The sequence below is a fragment of the Schistocerca gregaria genome, chromosome 2 (genome assembly GCF_023897955.1).
Source record: "Schistocerca gregaria isolate iqSchGreg1 chromosome 2, iqSchGreg1.2, whole genome shotgun sequence".
Taxonomy (NCBI): domain Eukaryota; kingdom Metazoa; phylum Arthropoda; class Insecta; order Orthoptera; family Acrididae; genus Schistocerca; species Schistocerca gregaria.
Window position 1 is genome coordinate 342,133,970 of NC_064921.1, and position 18,921 is coordinate 342,152,890.

Consider the following 18,921-nt stretch of genomic DNA (forward strand, 5'->3'; position numbering starts at 1 on the left):
CTCCATGTTCTATTAGTCTATTAAGTGCCTTGTGCGGAAGTTACGTGCTTTAACGGAGATTTGTCTTTTTGAGTACCAACCAAAGTCTTCAAAATAATCGCTCATCTTCAACAGTATCTATATATACAATCAAACGTAAATCATTATAATAAATTCGCCGATTTATTGTTGCCAAAAATTATTAACGACATGTCAATGGTTGTAAAAACCTAACAACGACGCTTCAGGCACGACAACTTCGTGTTTCTAAATACTCAGTTATGACCAGAGAGAATATGTGAGGAACAGGCGTTTTCATTACAAAAATACGAAAATAAACATATACTTTAAGTGTATTATTTTAGTTGCGAATAATCTCAAGGTTTTTGTGTACAAATAAAATTTAATTAAATAAATATCGTTTCATGAAAGTAAAATATCACACTTAGAACCCAGAAGTTAAAACATTACGTTGGCAACAGAAGGGCGGCATTTCTATTAAGTTTGATGTTGTGACGTTATGTATACACGCCAAGAGATTTTAATAAAAACACATTCATTTGCGTGACTTTTACCAATAGTCTACCGTCAAAAACGGAGAGAATAACGAACGACGATGGCTTCAGATGTGTACACTTTTGAAAAAACTTTAAATGAGCGTCTTATTGAATACCAAACAATTTTATCCATTGATAAAGAAAGTTTGCCAGGACCTAGAATTCGTTCGGTTTGGGGTAGTTACTTACAGCTATTGATTGAAGGAAACGGATGGAGTGCTATTTGGAAGATATGCCGCAAAACTTGCGAGAAGTACAGTATTGGTTTTCCTTCTGTAGTTTTCGTCGTGGTAAGTGCAGCCTTTTCTTCCTGTAATAACATTGTTGGAATAACAGTATAAGAGAATGTACTTGCTTTTATCACCGGTGTACAGTTTAACGAGAAACACAACACCAAATTACTGGATTGTTATTTAAAGGCTCTGCTGATATGTTTCACAATTTATGCTACTTAAAAAAAGAATTTTTGGTAGCTATATGCAGCCTAAAGTCTTTGGATTCTTTCGCCAGCCTTCCCTCCTGTACCCTGCGATCATTTTGCTTTTGCAACCATTAAAGTTGTTGACCTGTGCTGTGGATTTAGATCATCAGTTAGTGATGCCTTCTTGATTGCACGCAGTTCTTTTGATGACCTTGTTTACTTTCTTGGACTATTTATCGAATAGACCTACATGTATTTATCGAATAGACCTACATGAGACCTTTTGCACAGTACATGAAAAATCCGCGTCAGCCGTTTCCTTATTGACTTTATCAGCCATTCATTATGCCAGTATAACTTATCATGATAAGATTAGACGCTATTTCCGTTCCATTACATGCATAGTGAGATATCTCTCAGGATGTAGAAGGAGTCGGGAGTATACAGTTAATATTTACAAAGAAAAACAAATATGATAATGGACTATTTTATGTCAAAACAACACACCCACTTTACCTCATCGTTTCAGATTTTGCTAAATTTGCTATCCTGGCAGGTGGTGCTGAGACGAAGGAAAATACCATTTTTTTCTCTTTTATTTTCAATTCGATTTGTAGTATCGCTATGTAAAATTTTCGAAACCTGGCCAAAGAAGCATGAATGAACTTCCGTTCTAGGAGGTATGCTAATTGAGCTAGAGAGCTGGGAACCAGGAAAGGTGTTATTTTAGACCATTTTTATGCTCTTTCCAATGATTGGTTCTAAAGTAGGCCTAATTTTTATTTCAAATTACTTACTGAAATTTTGATGAAACTTTTCCCAAAAAGTATGTAATTAAAATTTTCAAAATGTTTCCATAAATGCTTAGTCCTGTTGTGAATTGTATGCCAAAATATAAATATGGGATGGTGATGGCCTCAGTGTTAAAAATATTATTCCCAACTCTCCCCCCCCCCCCCCCCCGTTAGTCCTGTTGTGAATTGTATGCCAAAATATAAATATGGGATGGTGATGGCCTCAGTGTTAAAAATATTATTCCTAACTCTCCCCCCCCCCCCCCCCCTTCCACTGATAGTCCCATTTCGACCAAACCCACCTTAACAAACAGGAATTTAATTCAGACATACAGAAGGTAACTAAAAATATCAAAATGTCATCATCTTAAAACAAAACTAATCAGCGTGTCAATGGTGCACAATTAAAATCTCACAGCTCAGTCTGTGAAAGCCTTGTAATTCCAGAAATCAATAACTCTGCTATCAAAGAGAGATTTGTCTAATCTGTAAATACCTAGGCCTCTACTATATAGTTACACATGAAGCAACTTTATTTGTAAACTTAATATTACTTTTTAAGAAATCATTTTTGCTTCTCCTATGAAATTTAACAAAATGGAATTATATGGTTTTCATTGCCTACCATTGATATTCTGTAAGTAAATTAAGTTGATTGCATCCTTTAATTTTATGCCATTGAAACTAATATCCTATCAACTGGTTAAAAAAATATTGAACAAAAAGATTATAAGAGATGAAATAGTTATGATCCAAGTAGATCAAAATATGCATTCCATTTCCACAGACTTGAACCACTGTATGCAAGCTGCGGAAGTTGGTTCCTCTATGTGCACACAGGCTGTGAACAAATTGAAAAAGGCACAGTCTGTGTCCAGCCATGCACTTACTATATGTACAATCATTCAGTGAGTAGAGCCTTTGCTGAGGGGATAATCCAAGATGGATAATTAAACCTTTTACATTGGTGTTCCATAAGCCATTTTAGTGAGCCATGTATTAGTGTAAAGCAGTTATTACCCCCAATTTGAACAATTTTTTATCTAATATGTTTTAGTGGACACTGGTATTTTTTGGTAGTTCATTTGCAAGTAAAACTATAAATGGAAGGAGTGTATTTCAGTGATTTTTATATCAGTATGAAACATAGTGAAAAATCGCAGTGCTGTAAGAGCTTTAATCCATTGAGGACATGAAATCATTTTATTTGAGGTGGAGGAAAACAGAGGAATGTCACAGTGTGGAAGCCTGAGTTATTTAGTTATTTCCACAAATACCTAATGGCTCCATGATTTGTGATCAATGTAGGAAATACGTAACCAAGTTGAAAAATACAGAGCCAATCAATGATAAAAAATACTGAAGATAAGATTCTTCTTCATTAGAGATAATCATCCCGGATAAAGACTTAGACTTAACTCTGTAACTTCAGTATTTGTTCAAACACTTAACACATCATACGAACAGATGTATCAGCTGCCAAGAATTCTTCTGGGTTGTATGGCCGTGGTCCATGGAACTCTTCTATCTTCAGGGATAGAAGAGTTTCATGGACCACAGCCATACAACCCAGAAAAATTCTCAGCAACTTAACACATCACTTTAAAAACTTCTTGAGTCCCCAGTTGATACGAAAAAAATTACATTTAAGGACTATGCCAAATAAAAAGCGAAACAAAATCTCCTTGTCAATGAAACAAACATTTTGTTGCTGCTGAAACTATTTCACCAGATAAAGAAACTGATACTGATGAACCTATTCTCCAAAATCTCAAAACTAATTTTTTTAACTGTACAAGTAGGGGAAAAAAAAAAACACTCAATGATTCCTAAAAGTTTACCCGAGGAGTATCGGGAAGATAATGAGTGAATTTAATGCTCCTAATTATATTGTCTGGCAATCAAAAAAAGAAAGAAAAAACTAGTAAAAAGAGTTATGGAAGGTCCAAACCAAAAACCAGGGATATGTTCACCAGTAGAAACAGTCAAAACTGTGCATTCATTTTATGAAAACGATGAAGTCAGACAGGCAATTCCAGGTATTACAGATTGCATGATAGTTACAAAACCAAATGGAAGTAAAACAAGAATATCAAAAATACCTTTTCTGTGCAAAATTAAAAAAAAAACTTGCAAACATTTTAAAGACAAGTTTCCTAACATAAAAATAGGTTTCTCTATAAATTTGCTCAGTTGAGACCAAAACATTATGTATTCGCTGGACAGAGTAGCATGCACTTCCTGCATGTGTGCACAAATTACTGAAACATAAAATTAATGCCAAACTAAATAAAATAACAAGTGCCATCTTAAACAATTACAAACAATGCATTGAAAAAGTGCTTTGCAACCCATCATCAGTTGGGAAATGGCGAGTATTTCCCAGGAGAAATCGTAATATGTAAAATTTTATGAGATTTTCATGGTGAAAATTTAATTGAGAGTTCTTTGCACCAGTGAGTGTCAGTTGACCCCTGTAATCTGGAAATCATACAGAAAACTTGTGAAGCATTTATAGATTTGTTCTGTAGTAAGATGTTATCTTTGATTCGGCATGTTACTGATTATGTTTAATGTGCAAAACATACAAAATGCACTTCATATGCAAGTTAACAAAATAAAATATTACTGTTTAATAAAATATTAAACAGTATCCTTTCTTTCACACATTGTCTTATTTCTTAAAACACATTTAATGACAAATCAAGATTTAGGAGTTTCTATACGTCCAATAAGATCCTTCAAATTTTCCCATATCACTTTTAGGTTTTCTTGAGTTTCAGGATCCATTTGCTGGGGCAACTGAGCAGTTCGTAGACCTCTTTGAGGAAGGATGAACATTACTGTTCAGTTGGCCATTGAAATGTTTAGAGTTGGATTGTCTTCTGTGGCAGCATTCAACATCACTGGACTTCCCTTCATGGATACAACTACTTCACCCAGTTTTAGACATCACAGAATTGTTATTGGAGAATTTGGGCCTACTTTTGGCATTATAGTCCCAAAAACTAAACTAACAGCTGGAGTCTTAAATTTACTTGTAGATGGAAACACATTTTCGGTATCAGCTGTACATTTGGAGGTCATTTTGACTTGTTATTTTTGAATTTCGGGGATTTTGTGTAATAGACAATGTTGTAGAAGACACTTTTCTAAAAACAATCATGTCAATTGCAATGTTGTAACTTAACCCAGTGCAGAGATATTCCAATTTTCGCTAATGTCTCCAGACTGAAAAATCGTCACACGCCTATAAATAAAAATGGCCACAATCCAGTAAAGGTGCAACATAAATTATTTTAAAAAACTGTTTTGGACTTCTCAAATATACGGCAATCACATTTTTTCAAAATTAAAATATATTAAAATGGTCAAGCAACCATCACTGGACCACTTCATATGGATTGACCTTTTACTGTTTTTATTTCTGCTGCTCAATACAAAAATAAGACAAACTTTCTGAACCTGTGCTTTCATGATGAAGACTTCAACATAAAAATCAAGTGGCACATTCCAACTATGGCCCACAGAAAAGGGCCTTCGAAGGAGTAGTGAGTTCCGTTAAGAGACTGGCAGCTTGTGCAAGTTTGCAATGGCCATACCACAACCAGATCCAAACCCTAGGAGAGCTGTTTGAGTGGGCCATAGATAACATAACAAAACCAGATTTTACCTGTTCCACTCAAGATTATTATGCTGCTTCAGAAATGTTCTTAAAAAGCCGGCTTGAAGAAGTGTGGATAATCAAACTAACGCAGCAAATTGAAGTTACAAGAAGACATGTCGGGCTGCGTCACCACTGTGTATGACAAAAACTTGTGGCTTGGGTACATTACATTTAAAAAAATGAACTTGATGAAATGGAAAATTTCTTCATCCATGTGGTCCAGCTACATCATTCTCCTTTCCTACACGTGTTGATGTTCTGTGGGTGTCAGTTGTGCACATTCTCACAAAAGTAAATCTGTTTACTCCAATTGGGAGAACATAAACTGTTGTTGAAAGTGATGTAAGCCAAACCCAATTGCAATATGTAAAAATCCAAGAATTATTTGGAAAATTGCTTTCAACTCAATACTTAATTTTTCCTTGGGTTAGTTTTAATTTATATTTTGCAGATAGTTGTCTAAAAATTATCGTTAGTACCTATTGTGCTACATTTAGCTATATATAAGTTCCTATTACTCAAAAACAAGCATCATATATGTATTTTTTATTTATTTATTTATTTTTAAATTGTTCTGATCCAAGCATCATGGACCAGAACTATTATCAGTACTTAAATTTTTTTTCCATACCTAATTTAAATTTGTAGTTATAGGTCCCACGTTCAATATTTTTGTTTTACCAATTAATAGACAATAGGTATAAATTGTATAAAATCAAAGTAAGCAATCAACCTAATTTAATTATAGAATATGGTGGTTGGTTTTATTTTAAGATGATATTTTTATATTTCTGATAGTTGTCTTCTTACTTTCTGCCTATTTTAATTACATTCCTATTTGTTGAAGGTAGGTTTGGTCTACACTGAGATGTTAGTGAAAAGAAGTTAGGAAAATTTTTTGCATTGAAGCCATCATCATTCCATATTTATTTTTTGACATGCGACTTACAATAGTACTAAGTATTTATGACAATATTTTGAAAATATTAAATTATGTACTTTTTGGAAGAAAAACAAACCAAAACTTCAATTTGTATTTTAAAAAAATTAGTTCATGCATTTTTTGTCATATTTTGGAAACTTTGCATAGTTGTATTTCAGAAGCAGTTTGAGATAAAAAGTTATATTTGTTATTTTCCTTAGTCTCAGCACTGACTATAACTATTACAAATTTTAGCAAATTCTAAAATGTTGAGGATTCCACAGATCCCAAGTGAAATGATCCTTGCGTATGTGGAATACGTCAAAATTTTTTAGATATACTTAAACAGTGAAAACTCTACCTCACACTCACACGGCCACCTTCTTCAGCAGCTCGCACTGGATTGCCAAATCTTAAAGTCTTAAAACTGAAATCTTAAACATACTTTCATTTAAAAGGTAATAAATAATTGGTGACAAAACATGCAAATGTTAAATACACTGAGCTATATATGGTAAGTCTTAGGCTGTTGTAGCCATGCGTCATTTTACAACATTTATTTACAGCGATTATATTACTGCACTGAATTTTATGGTAGTCACATTGTACTAATACTGGCATTATTTCATACTATTAGTAATGTATACAGGTTAGATGCTTCTACTAAGACATTAATCAGTGGAGTACTAGTAACTAACCACCAATAATGCCTTTAGGCTCCTCTTAAACTGATCTATAAAAGTAATTAAACTTTTTTTGGCTTCTGGCAAGCTATTAAAAATGCATGTTCCTGAATAATGGACACCTTTCTGGACCAAAGTAAGGACTTTAAATGTTTGTGAAGATTATTCTTAATTCCAGTATTGGTTCCATGAACTGAGTTGTTGGTTTGAAAAATAAATACATGCTCTAACACACAAAAATGCCACACTAAGGAAGAATTATCCGAATGGGGTGGAAGTCGGTACATGTGAAGTACATGTATGGACATACAAATTATTACAATTTCACAACAATTGAATGGTTTATTCAAGAGAAAGAGTTTCACAAATTGAACAAATCGATAATGGTTGGTCCATCCATGGGCTTTGTGCGAGCAGTTATTCAGCTTAGTATTAGAGTCATTGGATGCCGTCTTGGAGGTATTGAGCTAAATTCTATTCAAATGGTGCATTTGATAATCAAAATCCCGACCTGGTTGGAGAGCCTTGCCCATAATGCTCCGAACATTCTCAATTGGGTAGAGATCCAGTAACCTTGCTGTCCTAGGTAGGGTTTGGTAAGTATCAAGACAAGTAATAGAAACTCACTCTATGCAGAGGAGCAATATAAATTGGGGGAAGATCCAGTGACCTTGCTGGCCAAGGTAGGGTTTGGCAAACAAGGCGACCAGCAGTAGGAACTCTTGCCATTCGCTGTCTGCATTCTCTTGCTGAATGTAAGCTTCGGATGGCCTGCCGTGAAGGGCATCGAAACTGGGCATAGAATATCATCAGGGTAACACTGTGCTGTAAGTGTTCTGTGGATGCTATCAAATGAAATGGCACCCCAGACCTGTCGACCACCATATAGGCCATATTGTGGGCAACAGTGAGTTTGATATACCATCACTGATTGGGGCATCTACAGTCATATATTCAGCTTGGAATCTTGTTGACGGGAGTAGAATTTTCTTCCTCAGTGAGTCTCGTTTTGAATTGAGCCCCAGTGGCAAGCAAAGAGGTCTGGAGATGCCCCGGACAGTGGTGGATACCAACCTGACTCTCACCTGCCATATGGCCCAACAACCAGAAATGATGGTCCGAGGTGCCATTTCTTTTCATATCAGGACCCCTCTGTTTGCCATCCATGGCACCCTTTCATCACAATGGTATGTCTATGATGTTCTACACCTCTTTTTGGTAGCCTTAATGGCAAGCCATCCTGGGCTTACATTTCAGCAAGAGAATGCCCGCCTCTATGTGGCAAGAGTTTCTGCTGCTTGCCTTCGTGCTTGCTAAACTCTACCTTGGCCATCAAGATCGCTGGGTCTCTTCCCAGTTGAGTACATTTGGAGCATGATGGGCTGGGTCCTAAAACAACTTGGGATTTTGGCATTCTAACACACCAATTGAACAGAATTTTGCACAGTATTCCCCAGGAGGAATTCAACAACTCAGTCGATCATTGCCAAGCTGAATAATTGCTCACATAAAGGTCAGAGGTGGACCAACGCATTATTGACACGCTCAGTTTTTGAAACCATTTGTCTTGAATAAATCATTCAATTTCTCAGAAATTTTAATGATTTGTTTGACTGTGCATGTATATCACATGTACAAATTTCTGCCCCATTCAGATAATTGCTTTGTGGTGGGTCATTTGTTTTGTCTTAGTTTATTTTTAATGACAAATTTAATTAAGGAATAAATATGTTGGGAAGCAGTATCCATAGTTTCATAAACAGGCCTCTGTAGGATGTTCTATAGTTCACACCACGAGTACATTATTTTTCAAAGGATCTTGCACTCAAACTTTACTGCTTCTCTCAGTCCATCTTTTCCTGTCATTTTGAGGAATTCACTTGCTTGTGACATCGAGTTTTAATCACTGTGTTATAGTGCCTGAGTTTAGCTTTCCTTGAGACTGTCTTTGTCTAGTATTGAACATCTGCCCTGCGAAAAACAGCATCCATAGTCTCCTGCTGTTGTTCACTCCTTTTCCAATAGATTTCGTCTGCACTGTTTCACCAATATATCTGAAGCTGCCCACATTTTATATTTCACTTTACTCTATCGCCGGGTGATCATATGCTGTTCAGTTATTTTTTTATCAATCAGTAAGTTTTTTGGGGTGGCCGCATTGTTGCTGACTGATATTTCCATTGCGCACGCAATGGTGAAAGTGGACTGTCATGTGTACCTCAAGAACATTTTTCTACAGCTTGGCATTTGCGACATCATTCACAGTTCCATAGAATACCAGAAGCTTTCATGTCAATGGGTATCAAAGCAATCGGATGACATTGACAGCAAATGACTGCTTCACTGAATCTTTTGCAAATGTATGCTGAGGAGGGTGAGAGTTTCCTGGACCACATTGTTACTGGCAATATTTGGATCACCGTGGACTGCTTCTGCTTTTCACGTCATTAGGTGCATCCATCAGTGCCAACAGTTACTGTTCTATACTGTCACACCTTCGGATACTATCAGAACGAAGTGTCGAGGGATTCTCGATGTGCACAATGTGATTATCCGCCGTTACAGTGTGAGATAACATGTAGCATTCAGAATTGCAAAGAAGCTTCTGTCATATCACTGGGAGAAGTGGAACCACCTGCCATACAGTCCAGACCTCTTCACTTGTGATTTCCATGTTTTTGGTCAGCTGGAGCAGTTCCTGGTAGGACAGCAATTTAAATGAGGTGATGAAGCCAAGACAGCAGTCCAATGATGGTTCCACAGTCAACTGGATGAATTCTACCTCAGGAGTATCTCAAATTTAGTACTGCAATGGGATAAATGTTTGTATTGGTGTGAGGACTATGTGGAAAACTTGTGTAAGTTAGGTAAACAGTATGCTTGTGTATAATTAGCTGCATTTACCTTATTACAGATATAAGAAAAGGACAAAGACTTCTCATTCACCCACATATTTTGTTTTCTGAAAAGAAACTTGGAGATCAGTTTTCTCTGCTTCTTCCTCCAATCTATTTAACTGTTAAACAGCTGTCTGTTTCGTGACTGGATCGCCAGATCATCACAGGATGCAAGGCAGTTGACTCTTATCATTGCTCTTTGAACCTCCAGAGTGAACTTTGTTCATTAAAACTTTCCTAGCTAATTCATCTTCCCGTTGTTAGCTGATCATCTTACATACGCTTAAAGAAAACTTGAGGAAAGTCCATCACCCTTTCATGTCGCAGTTTTAATGAAAAACTCTTCAGAGAGGTGTCCTATGAGTTTTACTTTTGAAAGTGCATGTAGTAGAATTTGCTTGATAATTTCCACTGAAAGTTCACTCCAAATTCTAACAAAATATCAAACTATATTTTCCAGTTGACCAAATCATAGACTTCCTTAAAGTCAGTGAAGACTGCTACCAGATCCTTAGAGATGTACTTTCCCATTACTCTTTTTCATACTCTAGATCTGAAAAAAGAAAATAGATGGGAAATTAGCCAGTGATTAGTTTGACTTCAGATCAGGGAAGGAAATGGAAGAAGCAATATTGGCACTACATCAAATTTTGGAAAGAAGATTAGAAGTAAACAGGAAAGCATAAATAGCATTTATTGACATAGAATTTAAGTATTTGGTATGGTTGATTCAAGTTACTATTTAAAGCACTGAAAAAGTAGGATTTCACTGGAAGGACAGGCAATTAATTGAGTAGATACTAAATCCCCCCCATACACCCTCCTCCCATGAAACAAGGACATTGCCACGGTGGGGACATTTGTATGCCTCAAAGACAACAGGTACCTGTACCATCAGTGCAACCACAATGTGGGGGTGTCTGTTGAGAGACATGTGATTCCTGATGCAGGGCAGCAGCCTTTTCAGTAGTTGCAGGGGCAACAATCTGGATGATAGACTAATTTGGCTTCGTAACATCAACCAACATGGACTTGTTGTGTTCGTACTGCTCACAGTTGAAAGCAAGGGAAAACTACAGCCATTATTTTTGCAGACGGTGTGCAGCTCTACTGTATGGTTAAATTAAGATGATGGCATCCTCTTGGGTAAAATATTCTGGAGATAAAATAGTTCCCCATTCAGATCTCCGGAAGCAGAAGAATGTCGTCATCAGGAAAAATAAAACAGGAACTCCATGTGTTGTCTCTCTTAATCGAGAAGTTGGGTTAGAAAATCTAAAAAGGGAAATGGATTAGTTGAAGTTAGATATAGAATTAGTGAATAACGTGGCAGGGGGACCAAGACTTTTTGTCGGATGAGTACATGATTGTAAATGCAAATCATCTAGGAGTGATGAATGAGAAATTAGGAATGTGGGTAACCTATAGTGAACAGGATAGCGAACTCATTATCATATCCAAGACATATATGAAATGTCCTGGGAGAAAGGAATGAAAGAGGAAGCTGCCTCATAGAATTTTGTACATAGCATAATTTAACTTGTTTCATTTAAGACTTGTGAAAGAAGATCATATACTTGGAAGAGACCTGGAGACACCGGTAGGTTACAGATTGATTATATAATGATAAGACAGAGATTTCAGAATCAGATTTTAAATTGTAAGACATTTCCAGGGCCAGATGTGCACTCTGACCACAATTTATTGATTCTAAACCGTAGATTAAAATTGAAGAAACTGAAAAAAAGGTAGCAAATCAAGGAAATGGGGCCTGAGTAAGTTCATAGAACAAGAGGTTGTTGTGGAGAGTTACAGAGGGAGTGTTGGGCAACGAGTGACTAGAACAGGGGAAAGGAAGCGAGTACAAAGAAAAATGGGCAAAAAGACCTGACCTAACAGAAATCCTTATTTATCCCAGGATACACTGAATTTAATTGATGAAAGAAGAAAGTGTAAAAATGTAGCAGGTGAAAGACAGTGCAGCAGGAAGAGCAGAACGGCTAAGCAGGAAGGTCTAGAGGACAAATGTAAGGATATAGAAGCATATTTCACCAAGGGAAGAGTAAACACTGCCTGTAGGAAATTAGAGGTCTTTGGACAAAGTAGAAGCAGCTTTATGAGTTTTAAGTGCTTGGATGGAAAAACCGGTACTAAGCAAATAAGAAAAGCAGAAAGGAGGTAGTAGCATGTACAGGGAAATGAACATGAGGACAGTACTAAGAAAGGGAAAAGGAATTAGATGAAGACGAGGTGGAAGATATGATACTGTGAGGAGAATTTGACGGAAGACTAAAAGACCTAAGTAGAAACAAGGCCTCTGGGGTGGACTGCTTTCTGCCAGATCTACTGATTGTCTTAACAAAAGTATTCCAACTGGTGGGGAAGATGTATGAGACAGGTGAAACAGCCTCAGACTTCAAGAAGAATGTAATAATTCCAATTCCAAAGCAGGCAGGTACTGATGTGTGTGAATATTACCAAACTATCAATTTAATAAATCGTGGTTGCAAAATAATAATACAAATTATTGACAGAAGAGTGGAAAAACTGGTAGGAGCCGACCTCCGGGAAGGTCAGTTTTGGTTCCGAAGGAATGTTGAAATGTGCGAGGCAATACTGACCCTATGACTTCTCCTAGAAGATAGGTTAAGGAAAAACAAACGTATGTTTACACTATTTGTAGATTTAGAGAAAGGTTTTGAGAGTGTTGGCTGGAAGACACTCTTCGAAATTCTGAAGGCAACAGGGTAAAATATAAGGAACAAAAGGCTATTTACAATTCGGACAGAAACTGGGCATCTGTATAGAAACGGAAGCAGTGATTGAGAAGGGAATAAGACAGGCTTGCAGTTGCTCCCCATTGTTGCTCAATGTGTACACTCAACAGGCAACAAAGAAAACCAAAGAAAAGTTTGCTGAAGGAATTAAAGTTCAAAGAGAAGAAATAAAAACAGTGAGGTTTGCTGATGACGTAGTAATTCCATCAGAGATGGTAAAGAACTTTGAAGAGCAGCTGAACAGAATGGATAGCGTCTCAGAAAGAGGATACAAGGTGAACATTAACATCAGCAAAACAAGGGTAAACGTATGTAGTCAAATTAAATCATTTCAGAAGAAGAGGAATTCGTTAACATTGAATATGGATTTAAATCTTGGGAAGTCTGTTTCTGATGGTATTTGTCTGTAATATGGCCTTGTATGAAAGTGGAACAAGGATGATAAACAGTAAACAGTTTAGACAAGGAGCCAATAGAACCTTACAAATGTAGTGCTGCAGAAGAATTGACGGGTAGATCGTGTACCTAATGAGGTAGTTCTGAATAGAATTGAGGAGGCAACAAATTTGTGGAAGAACTTGATTGAAGGATCTGTTGATAAGACAAATTCTGAGACATCAGAGGATCATCTGTTTAGCATTGGAGGGAAGTATGGGGGGGGGGGGGGGGGGGGTAAAATTGTCAAAGGAGGCCAAGAGATGAAGACAATAAGCAGATTTAGAAGGATGTAAGTTACATTGGTTATTCAGAAATGAAGAAGCTTGCACAGGATTGAGTAACATCAAGAGCTACATCAAACCAGTCTTTGGACTGAAGACCACAACAACATAATGCAAAAGTCAAAGTACTGGTCTTGAAGTGGATATTAATGGTAGCAAGAAAGGAGCAAAAATCGGAAGGGGAGTAAAACAGGACTTCCCTCTATGATCTTATGAATTAAATATGTTCATTGAGGAGGCAATAACAATAAAGAAAGGAAAGATGACTGGAATCAAAATTAATGGTATACATATTCATTGCTTTAGATTTGCCAGTGACACTGCAATAGTGGCAGAGTAAGAGAAAGAACTAAAAAAAAAAGCTGAAAGTCTTAAATCAAGACATAACAAAAGAAGATAAAATTTGTGGTTATAGACTAGAAAGATCCTATAGGTAAGACTGCCAAAAAATAGGGAGTGAGCAATTCGAGGAAGTAACTGAATTTAACTGTCTTGGCAGCATTGTGGAGAAAAACAGCAGATGCCCCAAGGAATTTAGATAATAACAACACTGGCCAAGAATGCCTTCCAAAATAAGAACAATCTTCTATTGAATGAACAAGCACATTAGCTTCCACACTCAGAAAAGATTTGTTAAGACCTGTGTGTGGAGTGTCACGTGTGTGACATATGGCTGAAAATCGTGGTTGTTTGCAAAGCTGGAGAAAGTTTGCGTTGAAGCTGCTGAAATGTGGTTCTGGAGGAGAAGCACAAGAACCAGCTGGACAGAAAGAAAGAAAGAAAGAAAAGAGAGAGAGTGTGTGTGTGAGTGGGATGGTTCCACAGGAAATTGGAGAGGAGAAAGAACTATTGATAGTTATATGCCATCACAAAGGAAAACGTATTAGATGTGATATTCTTTTACAAAACAGATTCCAAGGAAAGGTAGTCGGGAAGAAAACGGTGAGATAACTGAGAAATCATATTTAAAAAATATGATCAGAGAAATGGGAAGTCCATACACGGAGTTGAAGATGCTGAAGAGAGGAAGCTGTGAATGCAGAGACAAGGCTTAGCCTTTTGGAAGGAGGAGGTCACATTTCTCTAACCACTTCTCGCCTGTGTGTAATTCTGGGGTTAGCGCTAACAGAGGGCGCTGATTACGTGTAGCAGTATGTTTCCTCTCATTGTGGCTTCTTTAGCTACTTGTTTTATCGTTTTTATATTATTCCATGCACTATGTGAGCTGTTTATTTCTTATGTCATTTTCTAGAATATTGGTACTTGAGCAGATGTTAATTATTGTTCTCTTAACTCTTCCTCTTTTTGCAATCTAACTTTTGTCACATTCTATTTCATCACTTTTTATTACTGTAATGCCTCTTATACCTTATAAGCCCATTACAGACTTTACCAATTGTATACCCCCTTTATTTTACGCTGTTCAAGTAACCATTGAAGACTTATGTATGGCTACAGTAGTGACATCTGGTGAACTTACAACACAAACATCTTGTGGCTACTGTACGGCAGTTTGTTTTGAACAGTGGTGATGCTGACAACATGACTCATGCATACACTGCTATTTATATACATTTGCTGGTGCTGATTTTGCATTTAACATTTGATGATGCCACTATGGCTGCAGTGCATTAGGACATTGTTTTTTTTTATGTAACAGGTATGCCTCTTCATATGTATATGTATGTCAGAAGTACTTTTCATTATAGACTATTTTATTGTTTTAAACTGTAGACAGTCTACTAGTGTATTTATGTTTTCCCATATTTTGCTGCAGATCTGAAGATGGCCATTGTAGTCCGGAACTGGTAATATGTTGACGAAAAGTTTGTGACTATAGACATAAAGTAAAGGAAATTTATTCTGTATACAAGTCACTGTTTTATTCACGACAGTGTCGCAGCTTGTGAATGCAAGTAATGGCTTACACTCAGTAAGCAGATGATATTTGATGCCGTACAGATAGGTGTCAAATTTCTTAACTGCGCAAATGTTGGCCATTGCTTCGTTTTCAATCTGGAAGTACCTGCATTGAACAGTGTAGAGTGTCTTGAAAATGAACACATTAGGATGTCAAAGAGCCATCTGCCTCTTTGTGAGATGGGACTGCCTCGACCCAATGCTGTGAGGCTTGTGTTGCAAGAGGAGGCGGCTTCCCCGGTGAAAGCGGAACAAAGCACAGTGCTGATTGGAGGGCTTATTTAAGTGCAGAAAAAACTTTCGCCCTCTGGGTACCTTTGGAATGGAACACTTTTTTTCTGTAATATATTGAAATGGACATAATAGGTAATTTTTCCCATATGGGATTGCTGTTCCTTTAGGTTCTGGGAGCTGGGCATGTTTTCTACAGCATGGACATGCTGCTTGTTAGGACAGATGCCCTGTTTGATAGTGATAAAACCTAGGTACTCAACAGCCATTTTGGAGGTTGCATTTGAGGCTAGGCACGGTTAATCGAGAAAATAGAGATTGCAAGATCTGAAGGTGTTGCCCCCTGTCACTATGATGTCATCCAAATAACTGTAGCATGAAGGAATGTCCTGTGTCAGCTGCTCCAAGTAACGCTTGAAGACTGCTGGTGCACTGGAAATACTAAAGGGCAGTCTGTTATACCTGTAGGGGCCAAAGAGCATGTTGAGCTCCTCCAGACCCCAAGATTCTGGATGCAGTGGCAGCTATAAGTATGCTTCCAACAAATCAACCTTAACACAACAGGCACTGTTTTGCAACTTGGAAAACAAGTATTCTGGGCAGGGAATGGGAAAAGTATCAATGACAACATGGGCATTAACGGCCTTAAAATTACCACATAGACCATCTAGTTTTCTCATAATTACAAGGGATGAAACCCATTGGCTGGATGAGACGGGTTACTACCTCAAGGGCCTCCAATCTGCTTAATTCCACCTTGACCACATCCCAGAGGATGTGTAGGGTAGAGTGGACCCATGAACAGCAAGTATGGACCCCAGGTTTAAATGAATTTTTACAGCAACATTTGCAATCCATCCTTACCGAAGGGAAACATATTTAGATATGAGGCAGTCAAGTCATCAATGGAACAAAATGGAATCACCATGGAAAGCAAACACACATTCTCCAAAATGGAAAACACTAGCTGTCTGATAGTGTCTAACCCAAAGATATTTTCTGCTTTGTCAGAAGTAACAACCAAAAAGGAAAGTCTCCTTGAAACATTTATATAGGAGACCTCTGTAGCAAAAACACCTTTCACACGTATATCGTGGTCACTGTATGCCATTGCTTTCTGACAAAAAGATGGTAGCAGAGGACAACCCAACGCAAGATAGGTTGTACTGTTCATAAGAGAAGAGAATGTGCATGCTGTGCAAAGACCATGAAAGAATAAATGACTGTTGCCAGTTTGAATCATTATATTTTTAGTATGTTTCCCAATTCGGCAACACCATCCAGAAACAAGGAAAACATTGCAACTGTGAAGTCATCGCATCCTGATAGACAGTGCTGTTATTTGTTGCTATTAGCAAGACCAAATGCTTGTTGCTGTTGTTATAGTAATTGCTGATTAAGAAGTCCCTGTTCCTACTGTTGTTGGAGCCACTGGTTCATAAATTCAGTGTCAATTTTGTCCAATATTTTGAAGTATTGAGAGCTCGAAAAGACTCTTTGCCACTGTAAAAGTCTGTATTTGTGAACACAGTCTATTTGGCTCATTATACTGACACAATAGAAGCACAGTAAAGACAATAGCATATAAGTTTGGTGTTGCATAAACCGAAGACAGACAGCCAATATTAAAGTCCATATGTAGTCTAAGCGATAAAGTCATCAACAGATAGTGGACAGTAAGCGAATATTCCAGCAAGCGAGCACACAAGAGAATGAGTCCTCTGTGTGGCAGAGGTCGTGGGATCCTGCCAGGTGATGTGATGTGATGTGATGTGATGTGAACTCTGGGGCATGGCCTCTTCCCAGAGCACTTCCCATGGAGACAACTTGTAGATTGTGGCACCACCAGTGGTGCGGGCTGGAGGTATGGATCGATCTCTGACAACTGCGACAGCTCTATGTCACTGTTGGTGTCTGTTACTAGAGTCATGTTGGAAGCATTACTTTTCTGTGTTGAATTGACATGGAGACACCCCTAAGGGGACTCGCCACTCTTTGGTGGATTAATGCTTGACTATCATGGGGCCCTAGTCTTTGCAGCATTTTTTTCCCTTTCGTACTGCATGTCTATCCTCTTGCTATTCTTTTTCCCCTCCCTTGGGGAACATGTCTGGGGTGTTATTAGGAATATTTTGCATAGTCTGGCGCTGATGTAAGAACAGTCTCACCTTTGTTCGTCACTCCCTTTTCCTTTCTTTGTTTCTCTCCTCCTCTCGTTCCTCCGCTTCATCATTTTAGGTTCCTCTGTTTCTTCTCCCTACCTGTGTGCTCATGAAGACCGGCCCACGTGTCTGACATGTAGCAGGTGACTGGGTAACGCGCAATTCCCAGCCCCAGATCGACAGGTAAGGTCCACACGTACCTCCTGGTACAGGCCAGGCCCATGGAGGGGTGATTGCCTGAGCTGCAACCTTCCCAAATTGCCGATTGATCCCTCTGTCAGGTGTTCAGGAGGTGTGAACAATCACCCAAGGCAGTTGCGTCCCCTTGTGAAGGGGGCCCCCATTGGAAGGAGTGTGCCGTCGGAGATGCTAGCAATCATGGAGGATTTCCTCACAATGAGTCAATCATCTTCCCAATCAACGCCTATGAAACGTAAACATAATGAGGGTAATGATTCAAAGACCCTTCCCACTGCACCACGGTTCCTCATGGTCTCATGTACTGAAGATGGTCAGTCCTTCACCACGGCAAATCTGTTTGTTGCTCAGAAAGGTGTTGATGCAATTGCCGGCCCTGTGAAATCCTGCTCTCGTTTATGGAATGGCATTTTTCTTTTGGAGACTATTTCTGATTCTCAGGCATAACAACTGCTTGCTGCTTCGCTTCTCCACAGCTACCCTGTTCGTGTCGACGCCCATAGAACTTTGAATTCTTCCTGTGGTGTAATTCACACCATGCTGCTTGACCGTCTAACCGAGGCCTCACCTTTGATAGAGTGGTGCTTCCGTCCAAGATCAAAGCTGACCATGAAATCATCACAGTCCAGCCGTACATTCCAAACCCGATGTGCTGCTATCAGTTCATTGTTTCAACCACACTAGAACGTCTTGGCGACACCCAGCCAAATGTGTAACCTGTGGTTGAGATGTTTATGAGGACAATTGTCCACCTCCTTCTCCCTGCTGTATCAACTACAATGGCAGCCATGCCACCTCTTCTTGGGATTGTCTCATATACCTTGATGAGCGGGATGTCCAAGAGATCCGGGTAAAGGAGAAGGTGCCTTACCCAGTCGTTCGCAAGTTACTGGCTAGTCGCAAACCCTGCGTTCTCCCATCTGGTTCCAATAGTTCTGTTCTTGTTACCCCTTGCTCCACAATGGACATGGCCACGCAGACATGCAACCTCCAA

At 38.3% G+C, this 18,921-nt stretch overlaps 2 protein-coding genes across 9 annotated transcripts in view; one reads left to right on the forward strand and one right to left on the reverse strand.

The window, feature by feature from the left end:
* The window catches only part of LOC126337016 (ADP-ribosylation factor-like protein 2-binding protein), a 118,913-nt gene extending 118,676 nt beyond the window's left edge, over nt 1-237 (reverse strand). For 3 of the 7 annotated variants that reach the window (XM_050001277.1, XM_050001282.1, XM_050001273.1), the window contains exon 1: nt 45-237. In XM_050001277.1, coding sequence (XP_049857234.1) covers nt 45-105 — 61 coding nt within the window. In that variant the 5' untranslated portion in view covers nt 106-237. The remainder of the gene's footprint in view (nt 1-44) is intronic. The other 4 variants (XM_050001283.1, XM_050001275.1, XM_050001274.1 and 1 more) reach the window with 2 other exon arrangements.
* Nucleotides 238-453: 216 nt separating this feature from the next.
* LOC126337018 (protein nessun dorma-like) overlaps nt 454-18,921 on the forward strand; it is a 176,367-nt gene continuing 157,899 nt past the window's right edge. Inside the window, exon 1 of one of the 2 annotated variants that reach the window (XM_050001284.1) lies at nt 454-826. In XM_050001284.1, coding sequence (XP_049857241.1) covers nt 596-826 — 231 coding nt within the window. In that variant the 5' untranslated portion in view covers nt 454-595. The remainder of the gene's footprint in view (nt 827-18,921) is intronic. The other variant, XM_050001285.1, reaches the window with a different exon arrangement.